Source organism: Thamnophis elegans, chromosome 3, assembly GCF_009769535.1.
Source record: "Thamnophis elegans isolate rThaEle1 chromosome 3, rThaEle1.pri, whole genome shotgun sequence".
Classification (NCBI taxonomy): domain Eukaryota; kingdom Metazoa; phylum Chordata; class Lepidosauria; order Squamata; family Colubridae; genus Thamnophis; species Thamnophis elegans.
Genome location: NC_045543.1, coordinates 3,372,663 through 3,391,523, shown reverse-complemented (window position 1 = coordinate 3,391,523; position 18,861 = coordinate 3,372,663). Strand labels below are relative to the sequence as shown.

Genomic DNA, 18,861 nt, shown 5'->3' with positions numbered 1-18,861 from the left:
GCATATCCTATTGGCCAGCCCCCAATCCTCCCAGCCCCTTCCCCTTCTCTTCTCCCTTGCTATTCCTCAACTGCCACGGTGCCAACTCCCAGCCTGGCATATTCCTGTTCTGACAACAGATTTTCTCTGTTAAATCCGAAGTCCTCTAAACTGAGATCTGTTAAATTAAGGATTTAATATCACCTTGATGTTTAAGAGAGTCTTGATTATGTAACAGTTCTGGGCCATATAACTCAACCATAAAACGTTAAAATCCTCCCTCCCATCCCTCAAGCAAATTTAAAATTAAAAAAAAAAAGCAAAATGCAGACATATCCACTTATTCAGCTTACATAGATTTTCAAATACTGGTCGGCAGGAATGGCACCTTTTAGTCTTGAAAATCTGAGGCCTGGGGCACCTATCTGGATGCCGTTGCTTTGTGTGAGGAGGAGGAGGATGGGAAGTGGAGATGAGACAAGAATGCTTAGACCTTTTCCCAATTGCAAATATTAAGAAACTGGTTTTAATAAACAGATATCGGAAGTCACATCTAAAATGAACATATTATAATTGGTAACGGTTTTGCAAAAACCACCTCTGCCGTGGGTAAGAACCTCTCCAAGTTTAATGTGAATAGATATGTGAAGATTTTCATCTGGGTAAGTGTCACTCAGTTCTCCAGAGAATGCTGTCCTCCAGAGAAGAAGGAATGACGCAGATCATCGATGCACATACTTCCAAGGTTCAAGCTTGTTTTTTTTTGCCAAGTCCTTAAACTGTTACCCATAATCTGACTGGTGGATAGGAAACTCTGGTATCAGTAGTTCCTGGAATTCTGGTGCCTCGTCTCTCATTCAAAGTGGAATAAGGCAAGACGCTAACAAGATTAAGTGCAAAAGGGGGGGGGGGGCGGCGCGGAGGGTAGGAAACTGACAACGATGATGAGCAGGTCCCTTCTTCATTCTCTCTAAGTAGGCAGAGGGTCATCGTCTCCTTTACTACACTTGCATTTGCAGCAGAGGACAAAGGGAGTCGCGAGGAGAAGAAACGGCGATGCCACTAGTAACAGCAGGCCAAATCCTGCAAAAATCCCCACAACCTGCATTAGGGAAAGAAAGAAAGTAACACAGGTGAAAAAAACGTTCTTCTATTCTGCTTAACAGGATGAGAATTGATAGAGCCCTATTAACTGAGGGCCGAGGTGGCGCAGCGGTTCGGGTGCAGTACTGCAGGCCACTTCAGCTGACTGTTATCTGCAGTTTGGCGGTTCTAATCTCACCGGCTCAAAGGTTGACTCAGCCTTCCATCCTTCCGAGGTGGGTGAAATTAGGACCCAGATTGTGGGGGCGATATGCTGACTCTGTAAACCACTTAGAGAGGGCTGGAAGCCCTATGAAGCGGTATATAAGTCTAACTGCTATTGCTATCTATCTATCTATCTATCTATCTATCTATCTATCTATCTATCTATCTATCTATCTATCTATCTATCTATCTATCTATCTATCTATCTGGGTGAAATGAGGACCCAGACTGTGGGGGCAATAATGCTGACTCTGTAAACCGCTTAGAGAGGGCTGAAAGCCCTATGAAGCGGTATATAAGTCGAACTGCTATTTTTTTTTCAAGAGACAACTGGACTTTCTGCCTTTTTCTTTTAAGATGTTTTCATCCTTCCATCCTTCCGAGGTGGGTGAAATGAGGACCCAGACTGTGGGGGGCGATATGCTGACTCTGTAAACCGCTTAGAGAGGGCTGAAAGCCCTATGAAGCGGTATGTAAGTCTAACTGCTATTGCTAACGGTGATATTTTCATCTTCTGGTGGAGGGCCACGTAAGAATAAGAGTTAACTGGAAAATTTGGTTTCCAATTGGAGGGTGCTCCCATTTCTTCCTCTGTCACCGAAGGTAGAGATGGAGGAAGACTAATTATATGTGGGGAAGGAAGCTTTGGGGCGAGAGGAAACAATTATTTCTGATATTCAGACACGGTCAGTAGAAATGCAAGAGGAAAGTTTTGAGATTCCTTTACACAAGGAAAACATCTCCCTTTCCCTTTCATTATTCCCTTTTCAAACATAAATTGTTCCCACTAGTTATGCACATTTCCAGGGCTCCCCCAAATCCCCGGACTTCTGGTGGACAAATGAAAAGGCATTCTGTGACGCCAAACTGGCCCTTGAGTCCTATACTGCATGAGTCGGAAAGAGGGCCGTAAAAATATTTACAGACCCCTCGCATCCTGGACATAAATTGTTTCAACTCCTACCCCCCAAATGATAGCAATAGCTGTTCGACTTATATACTGCTTCATAGGGCTTTCAGCCCTCTCTAAGCGGTTTACAGAGTCAGCATATCGCCCCCACAGTCTGGGTCCTCATTTCACCCACCTCGGAAGGATGGAAGGCTGAGTCAACCTTGAGCCGGTGAGATTTGAACCGCCGAACTGCAGTTAGCAGTCAGCTGAAGTGGCCTGCAGTACTGCACTCTAACCACTGCGCCACCTTGGCTCTATGATGCTATAGAACACCAAGACAACCAGACACAGGACAGTTTTTCCCCACACGCCATCGCTCTGCTAAACAAATAATTCCCTCACCACTGCCAAACTATTCAGTAAGTCTGCATTAGTCTCCTCATCGTTCCTATCGCCCATCTCCTCCCACTTATGACTGCATGACTGTAACTTTGTTGCTTGTATCCTTACGATTTATGTTGATATTGTTTCCTGATTGCTTATTTGTACCCTGTAACTATCGTTAAGTGCTTATGATTCTTGACAAATGTATCTTGTCTTTTGATTTGATTTGATTTGATTTGATTTATTTGCATTTCTATGCCGCCCTATTCCCGGAGGGACTCAGGGCGGCTCACAAACCAAAATGGGGCGGGGGGGGGGAATACAAACAGGGGGAAAAACAACGGACAACTACTACAAACAATTTAAAAACACTCAACAACCACACAATTCGAGCCGGGGCGGGGAATCCGTCAGCCCCAGGCCTGTCGGAACAACCAGGTTTTAAGGGCTTTGCGGAAGGCCTGGAGGGTGGTGAGAGTCCGAATCTCCACGGGGAGTTCGTTCCAGAGGGTCGGAGCAGCCACAGAGAAGGCTCTCCTCCGGGTAGTCGCCAGTCGACACTGGCCAGTAGATGGAATTCGGAGGAGGCCTAGTCTGTGGGATCTTATTGGTCTAGTGGAGGTAATTGGCAGCAGGCGGTCTCTCAAGTGCACTTTTATGTGCACTGAAAGCATATGCACCAAAGAAAAATCCCTTGTGTGTCCAATCACACTTGGCCAATAAAGAATTCTATTCTAAGAGCTTTGGAGAGTTCTTCTGTTTCAGATCACCCTCAACGGGGCACAGGGCTTCTCCATCCATGCAAACAGTGGAGGCTGCATCCAACAGCACTTACAATTCTGCAGCCAATAAATGCTCCTTCTACTGAAGGAAAAGTTACACAGTGATTCTAGCACTAAGACTAGGGACAGGCTGGGTTCCACAAGTCTCACAACAGAGACAGGTTTGGGGTCACCATCTGATCTAACAAGACACAAAGTGCAAGAATAAGGATAAGGATTGAAGAATTGCAGGACAAATTTGGCATTAGGCAGTATAGACAGAAAGGACCAGCGGGGATCTGTGTGAAGGTCATCCCTCAGTTCTGAAATATTTTAGCTTATGTTGATTCTGTGAGGTTGAACGAAAGCATCACAGATTTTGTTTGTTGTTGTTGTTTATTAGTTTTGTATGCCGCCCACTCCCGAAGGACTCCGGGCGGCTCACAATAAACAGGGAAAGGGAAATAAATAAGACAATACAAAGAATTTAAAAATGCACAACATTCACAATCGAAGCGGGGCTGGATATTTCAACAGCCCCCAGCCTGTCGGAACAGCCAGGACTTGGTAGCTTTACGGAAGGCCGGGAGGGTAGTAAGGGTCTGGATCTCCACGGGGAGCTCGTTCCAGAAGGCCGGAGCAGCAACAGAGAAGGCTCTCCCCCGGGGGGGTCGCCAGCCAACATTGGCTGGCAGATGGAATCCAGAGAAGGCCGAGCCTGTGTGATCGAATTGGTCTTTGGGAGGTAATTGGCAGGAGGCGGTCTCTCAGGTACCCAGGTCCGATGCCATGCAGGGCTTTATAAGTAATTTTGAATTTGGCAAGACATTAGATGTGAATCTTGAGCCCTACTTCATGCAGGACTCAAACCTTCTGCTGAGCTCACCAAGAGCTTCTTAAGCAAAAGAATGGAAAGTAGAATTTTCCTGATTTTACAAGGGAGCAGAGTGAGGGCTCAAACAGATTCCCCCGTCGCTGTTGAAATAACCTAGTCATATTTATTTTAAAGTCTATTTTCAAATTTTCTCCTTTCTCAAGGAAAAAAAAATTGAATCTAGGTTAACTACTTAATAATATTTAGAGTTTACTATTTTTTCATCAGGAAGTGAAAGTCCTTTTTTTGGCCGCCAGATGGCAGGGTTGAAACAACCTTCAGTTCGGGAGATTTAAAGCATGTTATGTAACGGCATACTTGGAAGTCCTATGCGGTTGCAAAAAAATCCACATTATTTTAATTTTTCTAACAATTCATTTTGCAGAGGGGGGAATTTATGACTGCTTCACTTCATGAAAAATATTACGGCTTCCTCCTTCACAGCTGGCTGGGTTACTTTATCCATAATAACTCCAGCAGCCACCCCTCTCTCCTTAGGTTGTTGCAATGCTTCCAGGAGTATTTTAATTCCTTTCCAAAAGAAAGCAGAGCACAATCCTAACCACTTTTCCCCCCTTCCGAACCACGAGGGAAGATGTTAAGACATGTTGAAATATTCTCTGGAAGGTCCCAGAGTCCAGCGGCAGAGGAGCAGCTGGATTCAGGCAGGTGAAATAATTAGAAGTGCTTCTCTAGAACAGGGGTCTCCAACCTTGGCGACTTTAAGCTTCAATTCAATTCAATTTGTTAGATTTATAGTCCGCCCAATCCCGGAGGGCAGAATTCTGGGAGTTGAAGTCCTCCAGGCTTAAAGTCGCCAAGTTGGAGACCCCTGTTCTAGAAAGTCCTCAGGAGAAAGGACAAAGATATTCAAGAGAAGAAGCCCAAGGAAAACGTTACTCAACACTTTCCATCCTGATAATCTTAGCAAGTATAGTTGGGAGGAGATAGTCTCTTCCCATACTCGCTGCTGTAAGTTAGGATTGCACTCTGTGATTCTTTGTGCCTTCGAGTCAACGTTGTTTCCTAGTAGCTGCCTAGATTAAACTCTGAAGTTTTCCTGCAAGGTTATTTTTTAGAAGTGATTTGCCATTGCTTCGTTCCTAAGGCTGAGAGGGAGCCAGGTAACTTAAGGTTGCCCAGCTGGCTGTCTACCTAAACCAGGACTGAAATCCAGAGTTTCCCAGTTTCTAGCCTGGTGCCTTAACCACTCCACAAATGGCTCTTGTGATTTTGCAACAAAGTTCATCAACAACAAAACTGACTGTAAAAATGTACAGTGACTGTGCAAAAGTAGTTAGCTAACATCATTTTAAAAAAACAGATCACTGACAAGAGGGCGAACGACAAAAGCACGCCCGACTAAACCGCAGTGACAAAACCGCCAGTTCTAAAGCGCTCCGACGAATGAGCGCTGAATCGCGCCGACAACAGCGCGGCGACAGAAGCGCGCTGTAAACCTAACCCTAAATCTAACCCTAAACCTAACGCTAACCCTAAACGTTAACACTAACGCTAACCCTAACCCTAACCTTAAATCGCCCTTCTGTCAACGCACTGTTGTTGCCGTGCTGCTGTTGGCGCGTTGATGACGTTGCGGTTTTAGCGACGCGGTTTTGTCGGCGCGCTTTTGTCGTGCACACTTTTGTCGGGTCATGAAAAAAAACCTATTTCCTATTTTCTTTGACTGATTTCTTTTATGAGCAATTACTCCATAAATGTGAAATTATTTCATAATCTTTTGAGCCAGAATTCTTTAAATTCACTTAATCTCTGCACAGTAAAGTTAGAGAATCACCTACCTGTGTTCTGTGCCAAATAACCGATGCCCTTGAATGGCCTAACTTGTTTCGGCAAGGACCTTTGTCATAATGTATAAGGAGAAAGTCATCCTAGGAAAAAGCAGAAAAAAAATGACTTTTTTGGAGGTTTGGATGCTGAATCATGGCACACATTCATGCTGCTTCTCCTAAGAAAGGCTGGCGATATTCATGTCTACACTCATACACGCACAAGCCCAAAATAGGCAAAGTGAAGTGAAAAAGTCACTCCCTCCAGATGATGGAGGTGCCCATAATGGCATAGCAATGCATCAGCAACATCATTATTATTCTTATTATCCTTGATTGTCTCTTGCAAATATGGGTGGAGCATCAATACGGTTGGCATGTATTGTTCTGTAAACTGGTCTTTGATACGTGACGTATTTCTTCAAAATTGTGATTCTCTAATGCCAATAATGCCATATGCTGTATATACTGTATACTGTATGTACAAATCCCAAACGTTAGCTTTTCAACTAACGCTGTCTTCCTGAAATGGTATCACATACCATAAATTCCTCGTGTGTTCAATCACACTTGGCCAATAAAGAATTCTATTCTGTTCTGTTCTGTTCCATTCTGTTCCGTTTCATTTCTATTTCTATTCCAATGAATATGTATACAATAAATTGTTACTTCTACAAATGTAACATAATAATAAAGAATTTAATATTTAAATGGCTAACTTATCAATGTTGGTCTATTCATTTTTCAAATTTGGAATATCCTACAAAAAGGGCACGAACACCCTTACTTAGCCGATACGCTTCTTCTAATAAGGGGGAGATAGCATCCATGTATGAGTTGACACTGTTCGTACTCTGATTGTAGGCCCTGTCCGTTGCTGTGAGCCATCAAGGTAGTCACCTGATTGAGGTGTTGAAAATGGCGGCTGCGACTACTCTGGGCTCCGCCCCCAGTCAAAATGGCGTTCGTGTGCTTTTTGGTTGATCTGGGGCAGCTAGGCCCACCAGAGGCTGCATAGGCGGTTCTGGATGGTTTGCACGGGGTGCACGAGCTCCAGGAGTGAAACCGTTTCGCGCCCAACCTCTCCGGCAGTCAGAAATAGCGTTGCGCTGCCTCATGTGCGTCCGGGTGATGGGAGAAGGCGCGCATAGCGCGGAAATGCCTGAGACAAACGTCCACTCCTTTCCCCTCAATTATACAGTCACGACGTGACAGTAGATAATCAGGACACACACTGGGTCGAGGCCCCTTGGCTATGAACTATGGCCTGGAATGGTCGGGCCAGAAGTACTCACGGCTCCAAACCTCAGAGCAGCATTCAGCCACTTGTCGTAGAACGTTCAAAGTCACAATTATAAGAGAAAGTTGGATAACCCGATTGTCCCAGAGTGGACTGAGTCGAAAAACTGGATGGAGTCACACCAGGATAGGGTTATTGCATATTAATTAGTAATCAGACTCAGTCCAATCAGAGTACGGACAGTGTGAACCCATACATGGATGCTATCTCCCCCTTATTGAGAATGGCATTTAAGGGGGTCTACTTTTGGGGTCCCGATTGCAGTAGCTTTAATGAACAATAATATTCTCATCATAAAACGAAAACTTACATCAAGTGATTCCAGACAATACCAGCAGAAGGCATGCTTACAATTTTTACACATCATTTGGGCACAGCCTTCATCCCTTTCAATATAAACTTTGCATTTCGGGCAGCGCTTGATTGGAGCATCGTCTTCTTCCATTTTATAAACAGAGCTGGGAGAAACAGATTGATTATATTAGTGAACAAATACTCTTTCGGCATGCGTCCCTTTCAAACTGAAATTATTTCTGTGTGGTCCAATGGTGGAAGACTCCCACCTCCCACTTGGAAGTTTGGGAGTTCAAACCGAGTTACTGGCAGATGTTTCTCTCTCCTAGAGTGCATAAAAAGGGAGATCTGTGATACAACCATATTCAAAGACAGATTCTAAGACCATCCTAGAGTTTTGTCATTCGATCTAACTGGATAATGCTAAAAAGTAACGTCTGCACAGTAACACGGGGCAAGGTTTTCATTTTTGGCGCATACTTATAATGCTACATTGCCTATAAAAGAAGGGAGGGTTTGCCCTGCAACATCACTACCCTTGAAAAGCGTTCGGAGACTACAGCTAGTCCAGAATGCAGCCGCGCGAGCGGTATTGGGTGTACCGAGATACACCCATATTACACCTGTCCTCCGCGAGTTGCACTGGCTGCCAATTGGTCTCCAGACGCGATTCAAGGTGTTGGTTATTACCTTTAAAGCCCTACATGGCTTAGGACCAGCCTATCTGCGAGGCCGCCTACTGCCATACACCTCCCAACGGCCGATAAGATCCCACAGGGTGGACCTCCTTCGGATACCGTCAGCCAGACCCTGTCGGCTGGCGGGCCCCCGGAGGAGAGCCTTCTCTGTGGCTGCTCCAACCCTGTGGAATCAGCTACCCCCAGAGGTCCGGACCTTACCCACTCTCATGGCCTTCAGGAAAGTCGTTAAAACCTGGCTGTTCTGGCAGGCCTGGGGCTGTTAAGGTCCAGCCCCGATTAGAACGTATCCGTGTTGTGAATTTTAAACTATTTTTTTTACTTATTTTGCTTTTCTTTTTTCCTTCTTTCGTTGTAAGCCGCCCGGAGTCCTCCGGGATTGGGCGGCCTATAAATTTAATAAATGAAATAAATGAAATGAATCATGATGTTGCTTTTATTTGCATCACTCTGAGCCCCGTGTCATCTGCTGTGGTTGTTACTGATACCAAGGTTAAAAAACATCCAGTCAACTAACAACACGCCACCTGAGACAACAGCGGTGAAACCAGCCTTGTGAAAGCGGAGTGAAAAAGCTGCTAGTAATACGTTGGGAATACAGGCACCTCACTCAATAGCTCTGTACCTTGTTTCCCCTGGAAGGAAGCTGACGGGCATATTCTCTTGGCATCCTTGTCCTGGATGCCAGTTAGATTTGCATGCTGAACAAAACTCTATGTCACAGACTTTGCACTGCACCAACTGGGGGCTCTGAGGTCCTGATTCCTGAAGCTGGCAAACTGCTTGGCAGGAAGAAGACGGGCACCAAGTCCGACAGGGATCCAAAAGCACTTCTGTTAAGGAAATAAGGCACAGTTGAGAAAAGCTGTAACTTAACAGCAGAATTAATACATTTAATTTGTATGGAGGGCTGGGATAATAGATTAGATATCAATAATCTGGCAGTTGCTTAAATTCCAATGACAAAGGTGAAGACTTGGAACTGTGGAACACCGTGACCCGACAAATGCACGCACGACAAAAGCGCGCCGACAAAACCGCGGCGAGAAAACCACAACATCATAAACGTGCCAACAATGCGCCGACAAAACCGCGCCCACAAAAGCGTGATTTAAGTTAAGGTAAGGGTTAGGTTCAGGGTTAGGTTTAGGATTAGGGTTAGGGTTAGGGTTAGGGTAAGGTTTAGGGCAGTGATGGGCAACCTTTTTGGCGTGGTGTGTCAAAAATCGGCAAAAAATCGAGCATAACTCGCGTTGTGTGTCACTTCGACAAAAACATAATTTTGCGCAATTTATAGTTTAAACTACAAAAATGTATAATTGCAATATATAATTGTATTTAATAAACCAAAAACAAATTATTTAACATACCTGCTTAGTAACTTCTTTCATCCTCACTTTTTTCCAAGAGCTGGGAATGATTAGTTTCAAAATGTCTATTTATATTCCACGTTCTGCTTACTACCGTTTCAGTACATAGAACGCAAAATGATCTGCCATATTTTCTATAATGCCATACATCTCGCTCCATGTCTCTTGAAAGGGTCGGCCACTGCCACTACCACTCCCTTTACTTAACCTTTGTTTTTTATTTTTTGGGTGCTCCATCAGTGGGCCAGTGACAGCAGATAGAATTATAGATAGCCAATTAGGGGTTAACTAGCCTAACAAGCTAACACAACCTCCCCCTCACTTATCTCAGTTATTGTGGGCAATTACAAGTCCATGGCACCCCAATAGTTGCTGCTAATGGCGCTCACAGTTCCCGTTGGCACTCCGCTGTTCCCTGCTGTGGTGCGGTCGTAACTGACAGTCCCAGGAGTAAACTCTCTGTGCCGGCCTGACTGGAGAGAGGCGCGCACTGTTCCCGTGCTCCTCTCCTGCGGGTCCTCCCTCGCCGCGCTGATGACGTGTGTGCGCACGGCACGCACGCCTTACCAGCAGCCCCTGCGCTCAGAAAGGGGCGGCGGCGATACAGTAAGTGAGTGTGGGCGGGGGAGATCACACGTCCCGCCCCCCCCGTTCCTCCAGCACAGATTCTTTCATCCTCGGCGGCCGTGCAGGAGCCGAGGATGAATCGCATGAAATCCTGTGCGTGTCACCCCAAATGGCTACGTGTGTCAGCACTGACACGCGTGTCATAGGTTCGCCATCACTGGTTTAGGGTTAGGTTTACGGTAAGGTTTAGGGTTAGTTTTAGGGTTAGGGTTAGGTTCAGGGTTAGGTTTAGGATTAGGTTTAGGGTTAGGTTTAGGGTAAGGTTTAGGGTTAGGTTTAGGGTTATTAGGTTGTTATTAGTTGTTTGTTGTCGGCGCGTTTCTGCGCTCATTTGTCGAGGCGATTTCGACCTCGCGGTTTTCTCGCCGCGGTTTCGTCGACGCGCTTTCGTCGAGCACGCATTTGTCGGTGAACCGTGGAACACAATGAGGAATGTCCAGTGTCTGACAACACTGCATTCTAAAGCTTTCACTAATATAGAATATGCAGGGAACAAGGCAAACATTTTATTTTCAAATATAATGGGAAAGCAAAAAAAAAAAAAAAGAGCTATTATTATTCCTGCCTCTGTTTCCTTCCGACAGTGTTCTACAACACCCCATGCAGAGTAGTTTCTTGGAAGAAGAATCCAAACTCATCAGAACTTGGTTTCCCTTAATAAAATAATGTTACATATGGTAAAAAAACCACCTTCTCATACCACCCTCACAAAGGAAAAAAAAACCTGCTTAATCACCTTATCCCCAGGAGTCCTTGGTGAGAAAAAAAAGAGTAATTGAAAAAACTCTTCGCAACAACACCTCTCTCTCCTCGTAGCCATGAAAACATTGCTTGAAACTAGTCTACAATCTTGATTTTTAATAACACAATACCAAAGACAGTATAATGATCCCTTACATAAATCTTCTTTGCCCTGCCTGTAGGGTGACTTTGTTTTAACTGTTTTTTTCTCCCCAAATTAGAGCCAACCAAATTTGGTATGGGCATGAGTTTGGTGTAGTGGTTAAGGCACAGGAACAAAATTCAGAACATGATAGCAATAGCAATAGCAGTTAGACTTATATACCGCTTCATATGGCTTCCAGCCCTCTCTAAGCGGTTTACAGAGTCAGCATATCGCCCCCACAGTCTGGGTCCTCATTTCACCCACCTCGGAAGGATGGGAGGCTGAGTCAACCTTGAGCCGGTCAGATTAGAACCGCCGAACTGCAGATAGCAGTCAGCTGAAGTGGCCTGCAGTACTGCATTCTAACCACTGCGCCACCTCGGCTCTGATGAGTTATAGTCTGCCTGGGTGACTGTGGGCCAGTCATTCTCTTGCAGGGTGTTTGTTGTGGAGAAAATAGGAGGCAGGAGTTATTATGGATGCCCGCCTTGAGTTGTACAAGATAAAGGCAAGATATAAACCTAATGAAAAACTAAATAAAAATCATCTCAAAACACTCCCTCTGATTTATATAACAAGATATATTCCAGAAAGTATTGAACAAAGCAGAATAAAGAATTGTTTTTTTAAAAAATGGAACCAAATTATTTCCCTAGTTTGGGGCGAACTATGGATTCTAGATTGTAGCCGCATACGATACCTCTTTCAAACTGTAGTTTTCTGTATCTCTGCATGATTTCTGATGCAACCATACACTCAATCTGTCGAGGAGAAGAGAGAAATAGCATTTAACATAACTATATTGTAACTAAAAGGTTATCAGATAAAAAGGAACGTAATAAAAAAATCATGATTTATAATTAGACGTGAGCGTGACCATAATGTGAAATAAAGATGTAGAGGGAACGTACTTCATTTTCTTGCAAATGCCCACGTTTTGGGCAAGCAGCATCAGGACAGCTAATTGCTGTTTCAAGGCCTTCCTTGATCAAAAGCTCCACATACTGTTTCAGGCACTGCAGAAAGTCAGGGAAAAGAACTATCAATGCCACACAGTGACTGGAAGATAAATACTGTAGAATACTGAATACTTTTTCAGATAATGAAGTCAACCTAAGCCTTAGGAGTTAACTCACAGGAGTAGCCTAATTGCGGTACATCTGAGTCCTTTTTGTGCCGTTATCTGCAAAAATTATTTCCAATAATTCTTTGTTAACAAAGATATAAGGTTCGCTGAGTGAATGCTTCACTCAGCAGGTAAGTCTAAGGAACTTGAATTGTTCCAGATTGGATATCATGGATCTCAACCTATAATTTGAAGTCAGAAATACCCATACTTATTATTTCCTTATATATGAGTTCCATCTCAGTTTCTTGTTTTAGGTTCTTTTAGTTTTAGTCACTGGGTCATTTTCATGTCTGAATCCCAGCCCAGCTTTCATACCACACAGTTTTGGTTTTGTGGTTGCACCAAGCCAACTTTTTTGAAGTCTGGCCTACTTTTCTTATCGAGCAGACCTTTTCCAAGGACTTTTTCCTTCCTTCCTTCCTTCCTTCCTTCCTTCCTTCCTTCCTTCCTTCCTTCCTTCCTTCCTTCCTCCCCTCCTCTCCTCTCCTTTCCCCTCCCTTCCCTGATTCCTTTCCACCTTCCTTTTCCAAACCACAATTGGAACAGTTTGCTTTGGTCTACATTGATGCAGCTTTCCTCTTCTGGTCTTTGCTTGAAGAAGAAGAGCTGCATGCAAATGAGATAACACCACCTAGTAGCAGAACCAGTCCAACGGCAAAATTTGGTCTACTCTGTTATCATCTAGTTATTAGCTGTTCAATACTTCAAAGGAAACATAAAGGCCACCAGAGACAGCAGGGTTTTTACATGGTCCATGTTCCCTGCAGGCAGTATAATATCAAACCTACTGTTCCTGCAGCTCATAAATGTCACTCGTTTCCTTACTTTCCCTCTGAATAAAAAAAGGCAAGAAACTTGGGAGAAAGAGGTTTAGGTTTATTAACATTTATAGGCCGCCCTTTTCCCTGAGGGGACTCAGGGCGGCTTACATAAAATCAAGGGAGGGATATACAAACAATAACGTAGACAAACATAGAATAAAATAATGAGCAACATTCATTCATCATTCGGGAGGGGCGATTATCTTTGTCCCCAGGCCTGACGTGCTAGCCAGGTCTTAAGGGCTATGCGGAAGGCCTGGACGGTGGTGAGGGTACGAATCTCCACGGGGAGCTCGTTCCAAAGGGTCGGAGCTACTACAGAAAAGGCTCTCCTCCTTGTAGTTGCCAGCCGGCACTGGCTGGCAGATGAAATTCGGAGGAGGCCCAATCTATGAGATCTAATTGGTCGCAGGGAGGTAATTGGCAGAAGGCGGTCTCTCAAGTACGCAGATCCACTACCATGGAGGGCTTTGTGGGTGACTAGTAGCACCTTGAAGCGCACCCGGAGATCAACAGGTAGCCAGCGCAGCTCGCGGAGGATAGGTGTTATGTGGGTGAAACGAGGTGCACCCACGATCACTCGCGCGGCCGCATTCTGGACTAGCTGAAGTCGCCGGATGCTCTTCAAGGGCAGCCCCATGTAGAGCACATTGCAGTATTCCAGCCTAGAGGTCACAAGGGCCCGAGTGACTGTTGTGAGAGCCTCCCGATTCAGGTAGGGTCGCAACTGGCGCACCAGGCGAACCTGGGCAAATGCCCCCCTGGTCACAGCCGTCAGATGGTAGTCAAAGGACAGCTGTGGATCCAGGAGGACTCCCAAGTTGCGAACCCTCTCTGAGGGGTGTAGAATGGAGTACTGGTCGAATTGTTGGGAGGGAAACACAACAGCCACTCGGTCTTTTCCGGCAGTTGAAAGAGGCAGTTGTTGTCCTCTGATTATGTGCCAGGAAAAAGAACATAGAATAGAATAGAATAGAATTTTATTATTTGTATGCCGCCCTTCTCCGGGAGGACTCAGGCCGGCGAAGAAAGGGGAAAAAGGGGGAACATAAAACGAAATACAGATAATTAAAATAAGCAAGAGTCACACAACCATACAAGTCGAGAGAGGAGGAAACTCATCACCCCCAGGCCTGCCGGCAAAGCCAGGTTTTGACGGCTTTTCGGAAGGCCTGGAGAGAGGTGAGGGTCCGAATCCCTGTGGGGAGTTCGTTCCATGGGTGCAGAATCACATATTGAGTGTGGCCATAATGACTAATTTAAGGAGAACTATACTGTATTACGGCATCTTATCTTAACAGCTGGAGCTGCTCCAGGTGCATTTCGCAAGCAGAATTTTGAAGAAATTGCTTGTTACCTTTATGAACTAAACCAAAATATGAAATATGATTCCATTCTGTGAAATGCGTGGCCGAATGGGCCATCTTTTTTTATGAGCTGCATTTAGTAAATATTAGTTTGCAAACTTTCAATGAATTCCCATCTCCCCATTCGTGTCAATGGAATCCCCAAATGTGCACTGTACATTTGTTATTCTCCGAAGAGGAAATTAACCTTTACATCCCCTGGATTTCCGTATTGTCTTCTTCTGACTGGGAATGACTGTCTTGTGCACAGAATGTGCAGTTCATTGCTTAGAAGCCAGATGGGAACTAATGATAATCACTTCCCAGAGTGAGACACCTGTATAATTATTATGCCCCTAAGATGGTAAAAGTTTTCTGTTTATATTGTAACATCCTATATGAGATATTCATTTATAAAAGTTAAGAATGTTGAAATACTTCTGATTAAACAACGTATTGCCTGATGAGGATATTCCTTTGTGATTAACTACTATAGTAGTGTTGGAGCTTCAGGGCTTCCACATTTAGTGCCTGGGAAAGAGGGAGAGGGGATAGCAAGGTGTTCTGACCCCCCCTTCTTCGCTCGTTCAAAGACGACAGGCAGACAGACTTAAAAGGGAATAACTTTATCAGTCCTCGGCTCAGACTGGCTGCGAGCCCAAAATAAACATAAATAAAGTCTCTGGCAAGAAGATAACAGAATGCAAAAACAAAGCTCTCTTACGGCCAAACCAGGTGTACAGAAAGAAAGCAAATCACTTCTCCAAGTGTCTCTTTGAATCAGGGTTACAGAAAGCAAATCACTTATCCAAGTGCCTCTCACAAACAAACCACGACTGATGAACGATGAACGAACGTTGACTTCTGCAACCAGGGCGTGGCACCATCAGTCCTTTTATCTCCAGAAAACAACACTAACGAGCCCCAGCTGCATTGTTATTCCTGCATCCTGACTCAACTCACAGCAAACGTCTGCTGAGTCACAACAGCAAGGAGTGGTGGAGGATTAGCCATAACGACATTCCTTTCTCTAAAAGTCAAGGGCATTCAGCCTGCGTCTGGATGGGAGTGACTGGGGATTGTCTCCGGTTTGGACAGTGAATTGATTGGACCATGTGATGGACCTGTGGGTGCAGGAGATGGATCTTTCACTTTCTTTTGGGTGGGAAAAACCCAGAACGCTCAGATTTGGGTTTTCCCAGATGTGACAATATGACATCGCTAATAAAATGGAACCTTTGAGGAACGTCAAGCCTCGGCGACTTCTTTCGTTGGATGTGTTACTTGGAACCCTGACACACGAGTTCTCATAACAAAAAGTATTATTTGACCATTCAAGATCAGTAATAAAACAATATAGCAATAGCAATAGCAGTTAGACTTATATACCGCTTCATAGGGCTTTCAGCCCTCTCTAAGCCGTTTACAGAGTCAGCATATTGCCCCCAGAGTCTGGGTCCTCATTTCACCCACCTCGGAAGGATGGAAGGCTGAGTCAACCTTAAGCCTGATGTGATTTGAACTATAGCAATAGCAATAACAATAGCAGTTAGACTTATATACCGCTTCATAGGGCTTTCAGCCCTCTCTAAGCAGTTTACAGAGTCAGCATATCGCCCCCAGAGTCTGGGTCCTCATTTCACCCACCTTGGAAGGATGGAAGGCTGAGTCAACCTTGAGCCTGGTGAGATTTGAACTATAGCAATAGCAATAACAATAGCAGTTAGACTTATATACCGCTTCATAGGGCTTTCAGCTCTCTCTAAGCGGTTTACAGAGTCAGCATATTGCCCCCAACAACAATCCGGGTCCTCATTTTACCCACCTCGGAAGGATGGAAGGCTGAGTCAACCCTGAGCCGGTGAGATTTGAACCGCCGAACCGCCGAACTAGCAGTCAGCTGAAATAGCCTGCAGTGCTGCATTTAACCACTGCGCCACCTCGGCTCAACAATCATCTTAAAACATTACACACAGACAAACACAGTCTATTGTTACAGAAATTAAATCTCTACGATGCTTTTGGTGACGCTGAAATTTTAGGAGCCTCAATATTTGCTGCAAAATTTTGAAGGTTCATACGAAAATTGTATGGATAACAGTGTGAATCAAGAAAAAAAACTGGTAGCTGCTATCCTAGTCAAGAGATCAAAGAATGGATTAGTTGTACATGTTTTCTATCACTTGTAAGGATGAGTTTACAAGTCACAAATCCAAAGAATGGGGAAACATGATCAAGTTAAAAGAACTCTCAGTCCATCTTCTCTTTATGTTCTCTATCCCAGAAATAGTACAGCTCAATACAATAAGAAAACTGCAAAATTCTGCCTAACCCCACAGCAGACAAGTCATTGTTTCATTCATGCAACCTCAGTACTATGCTAATCATTGTACTGGCTGGACAGAAGAAATTTCTTGCAAGCGTCACCACATGATCGAATGCAGTGGCATAATCTGTAGGGGATGGATGGCAAAAGAGTTTTTTTCTCTTCTCACAAGAGCTGTACTGGATTTCAAACTGGATCACTTGATCAGATTTATTGTCTGTACAACTGAATAGCATTTTCTGTGTGGAAATGCACTTGTTAAAAGTAAAATATTTCACGGCTTCCAAGAAACAACTTATAGCAATAGCAGTTAGACTTATATACCGCTTCTTGGTGCTTTCAGCCCTCTCTAAGCGGTTTACAGAGTCAGCATATCGCCCCCAACAACAATCCGGGTCCTCATTTTACCCACCTCGGAAGGATGGAAGGCTGAGTCAACCCTGAGCCGGTGAGATTTGAACAGCCGAACTGCAGAACTGCAGTCAGCTGAAGTAGCCCAGTGCTGCATTTAACCACTGCGCCACCTCGGCTCTTGGATGTAGATGGAGAGATGAACAGTTGAGAAACTAGATGGGATTATGGGCCAGTTTTTACGGCTGTTGACGATAGTGTTGCTGAAAATATTTAGAAAATATGCTTCTCGACTTTTAAGCTGTATTTGAAGAACTCACTTAAGAATGCCTGCATCTGATTCAGACATTCATTCTTATAATTTTAGGTAAGGGTGAAGGAGAAACTACCCATGTTGGCCCCATTCTTCCATCATCAACTGGCAGCTTTCATCTAAAACACAATAGGCATAGCAGCCTTAGAGAAAATGTGCACAATGTGTAATACTTATTTAGATTCCTAAGCCTCTAAAACAGTGTTTCTCAACCTTGGCTACTTGAAGATGTCTGGACTTTAACTCCCAGAATTCTGGGAGTTGAAGTCCAGACATCTTCAAGTTGCCAAGGTTGAGAAACACTGCTCTAAAAATATAACCAAATTGTAAGTTGCAATTTGAGAGAAGGGAAAAACTAAGTACAGTGTATTTTATCGATTCACTTTTTTCCCCATTCATTTCAATGAATTAATTGTAATTTAACATTCAATCCAGTTTAGGATTCTTGCTGTCGTTTCAACACCATACAAATGCCAATCCCCCTAGATCCATTCCACCATAATGCCAAATCACCCCTTGGCCTGGAAAAGGTGGTTTACCCTTGGCTCTACGGTGTAAATCAGAATAAGCCTGGAGCAGGCTGAGAGATAAATCATAAGAGAAAACGAAGGCGCCAAGAACAGCCTGTGCTCTGCAGACAATCCGTCCCCTCCTCCATTTCCATTCATTGCCACGAGGGAATACGCAGAAAGCAAGGTTTTGTATGTTAATTGTTTAGGAATACACTAATTGATCAACCGTGTTTGATAATTATTGTCCTCTGAAAAGACCGCTTCCTGCAAATGCTCATGAATTTTAATCCACAATCTCAAAGTGGTTCATGTCCTTTAAAGCAGGATCTGAATCCGGCAGGAAACATCAAAAATGACCCACTATATAAGTATAGTATAAGTATAATCTTTATTGTCATTGTACTTAAATACAACAAAATTGGTTTTAACTTCACTGGTGCAAAATTATAACAGAAACGATAAAAGAAAGAAAAAGAAAAAAAAAACTAGAGTGTGCATGGAGTGATTGTGGTTGTATTTAAAAATATCACAGCCCAAGGATATAAACTATCTTTAAACCTGTTTGTTCGGCTGGCTATACTTTGATGTCTTCTGCCTGATGGTCGAAGTGCAAAGAGACACTGATCAGGGTGTGAATCATCTCTGAGTATCTTCCTTACTCTGCTAAAGCAGCGATACCTGGCGATGTCATCCAGTGGTGTCAGAGGGCAACCAATGGTTTCTTGTGCCGAATTGATCCCTCTCTGTAGTGCCTTCTGATCCGCAGCTGTTAAACCAGCATACCATACTGTAATGCAGTATGTGAGCCAGTGGTGGGTTGCTAATCCCATTCCAACCGGTTCGGTTGGAACGGGGCCGGCGGCGTCCTCGTGCACGTGCGCAGTTCACGCATGCGTCTTA

At 44.2% G+C, this 18,861-nt stretch overlaps 1 protein-coding gene across 1 annotated transcript in view; it reads right to left on the bottom strand.

The window, feature by feature from the left end:
- Positions 1-485: 485 nt before the first annotated feature.
- Positions 486-18,861, bottom strand: part of RNF144A (ring finger protein 144A) — a 28,950-nt gene continuing 10,574 nt past the window's right edge. The window contains exons 2-7 of the mRNA XM_032214141.1: positions 12,075-12,179; positions 11,864-11,924; positions 8,906-9,113; positions 7,599-7,746; positions 6,001-6,090; positions 486-1,081 (exon numbers count right to left, since the gene is read on the bottom strand). Coding sequence (XP_032070032.1) covers positions 950-1,081; positions 6,001-6,090; positions 7,599-7,746; positions 8,906-9,113; positions 11,864-11,924; positions 12,075-12,179 — 744 coding nt within the window. The 3' untranslated portion in view covers positions 486-949. The remainder of the gene's footprint in view (positions 1,082-6,000; positions 6,091-7,598; positions 7,747-8,905; positions 9,114-11,863; positions 11,925-12,074; positions 12,180-18,861) is intronic.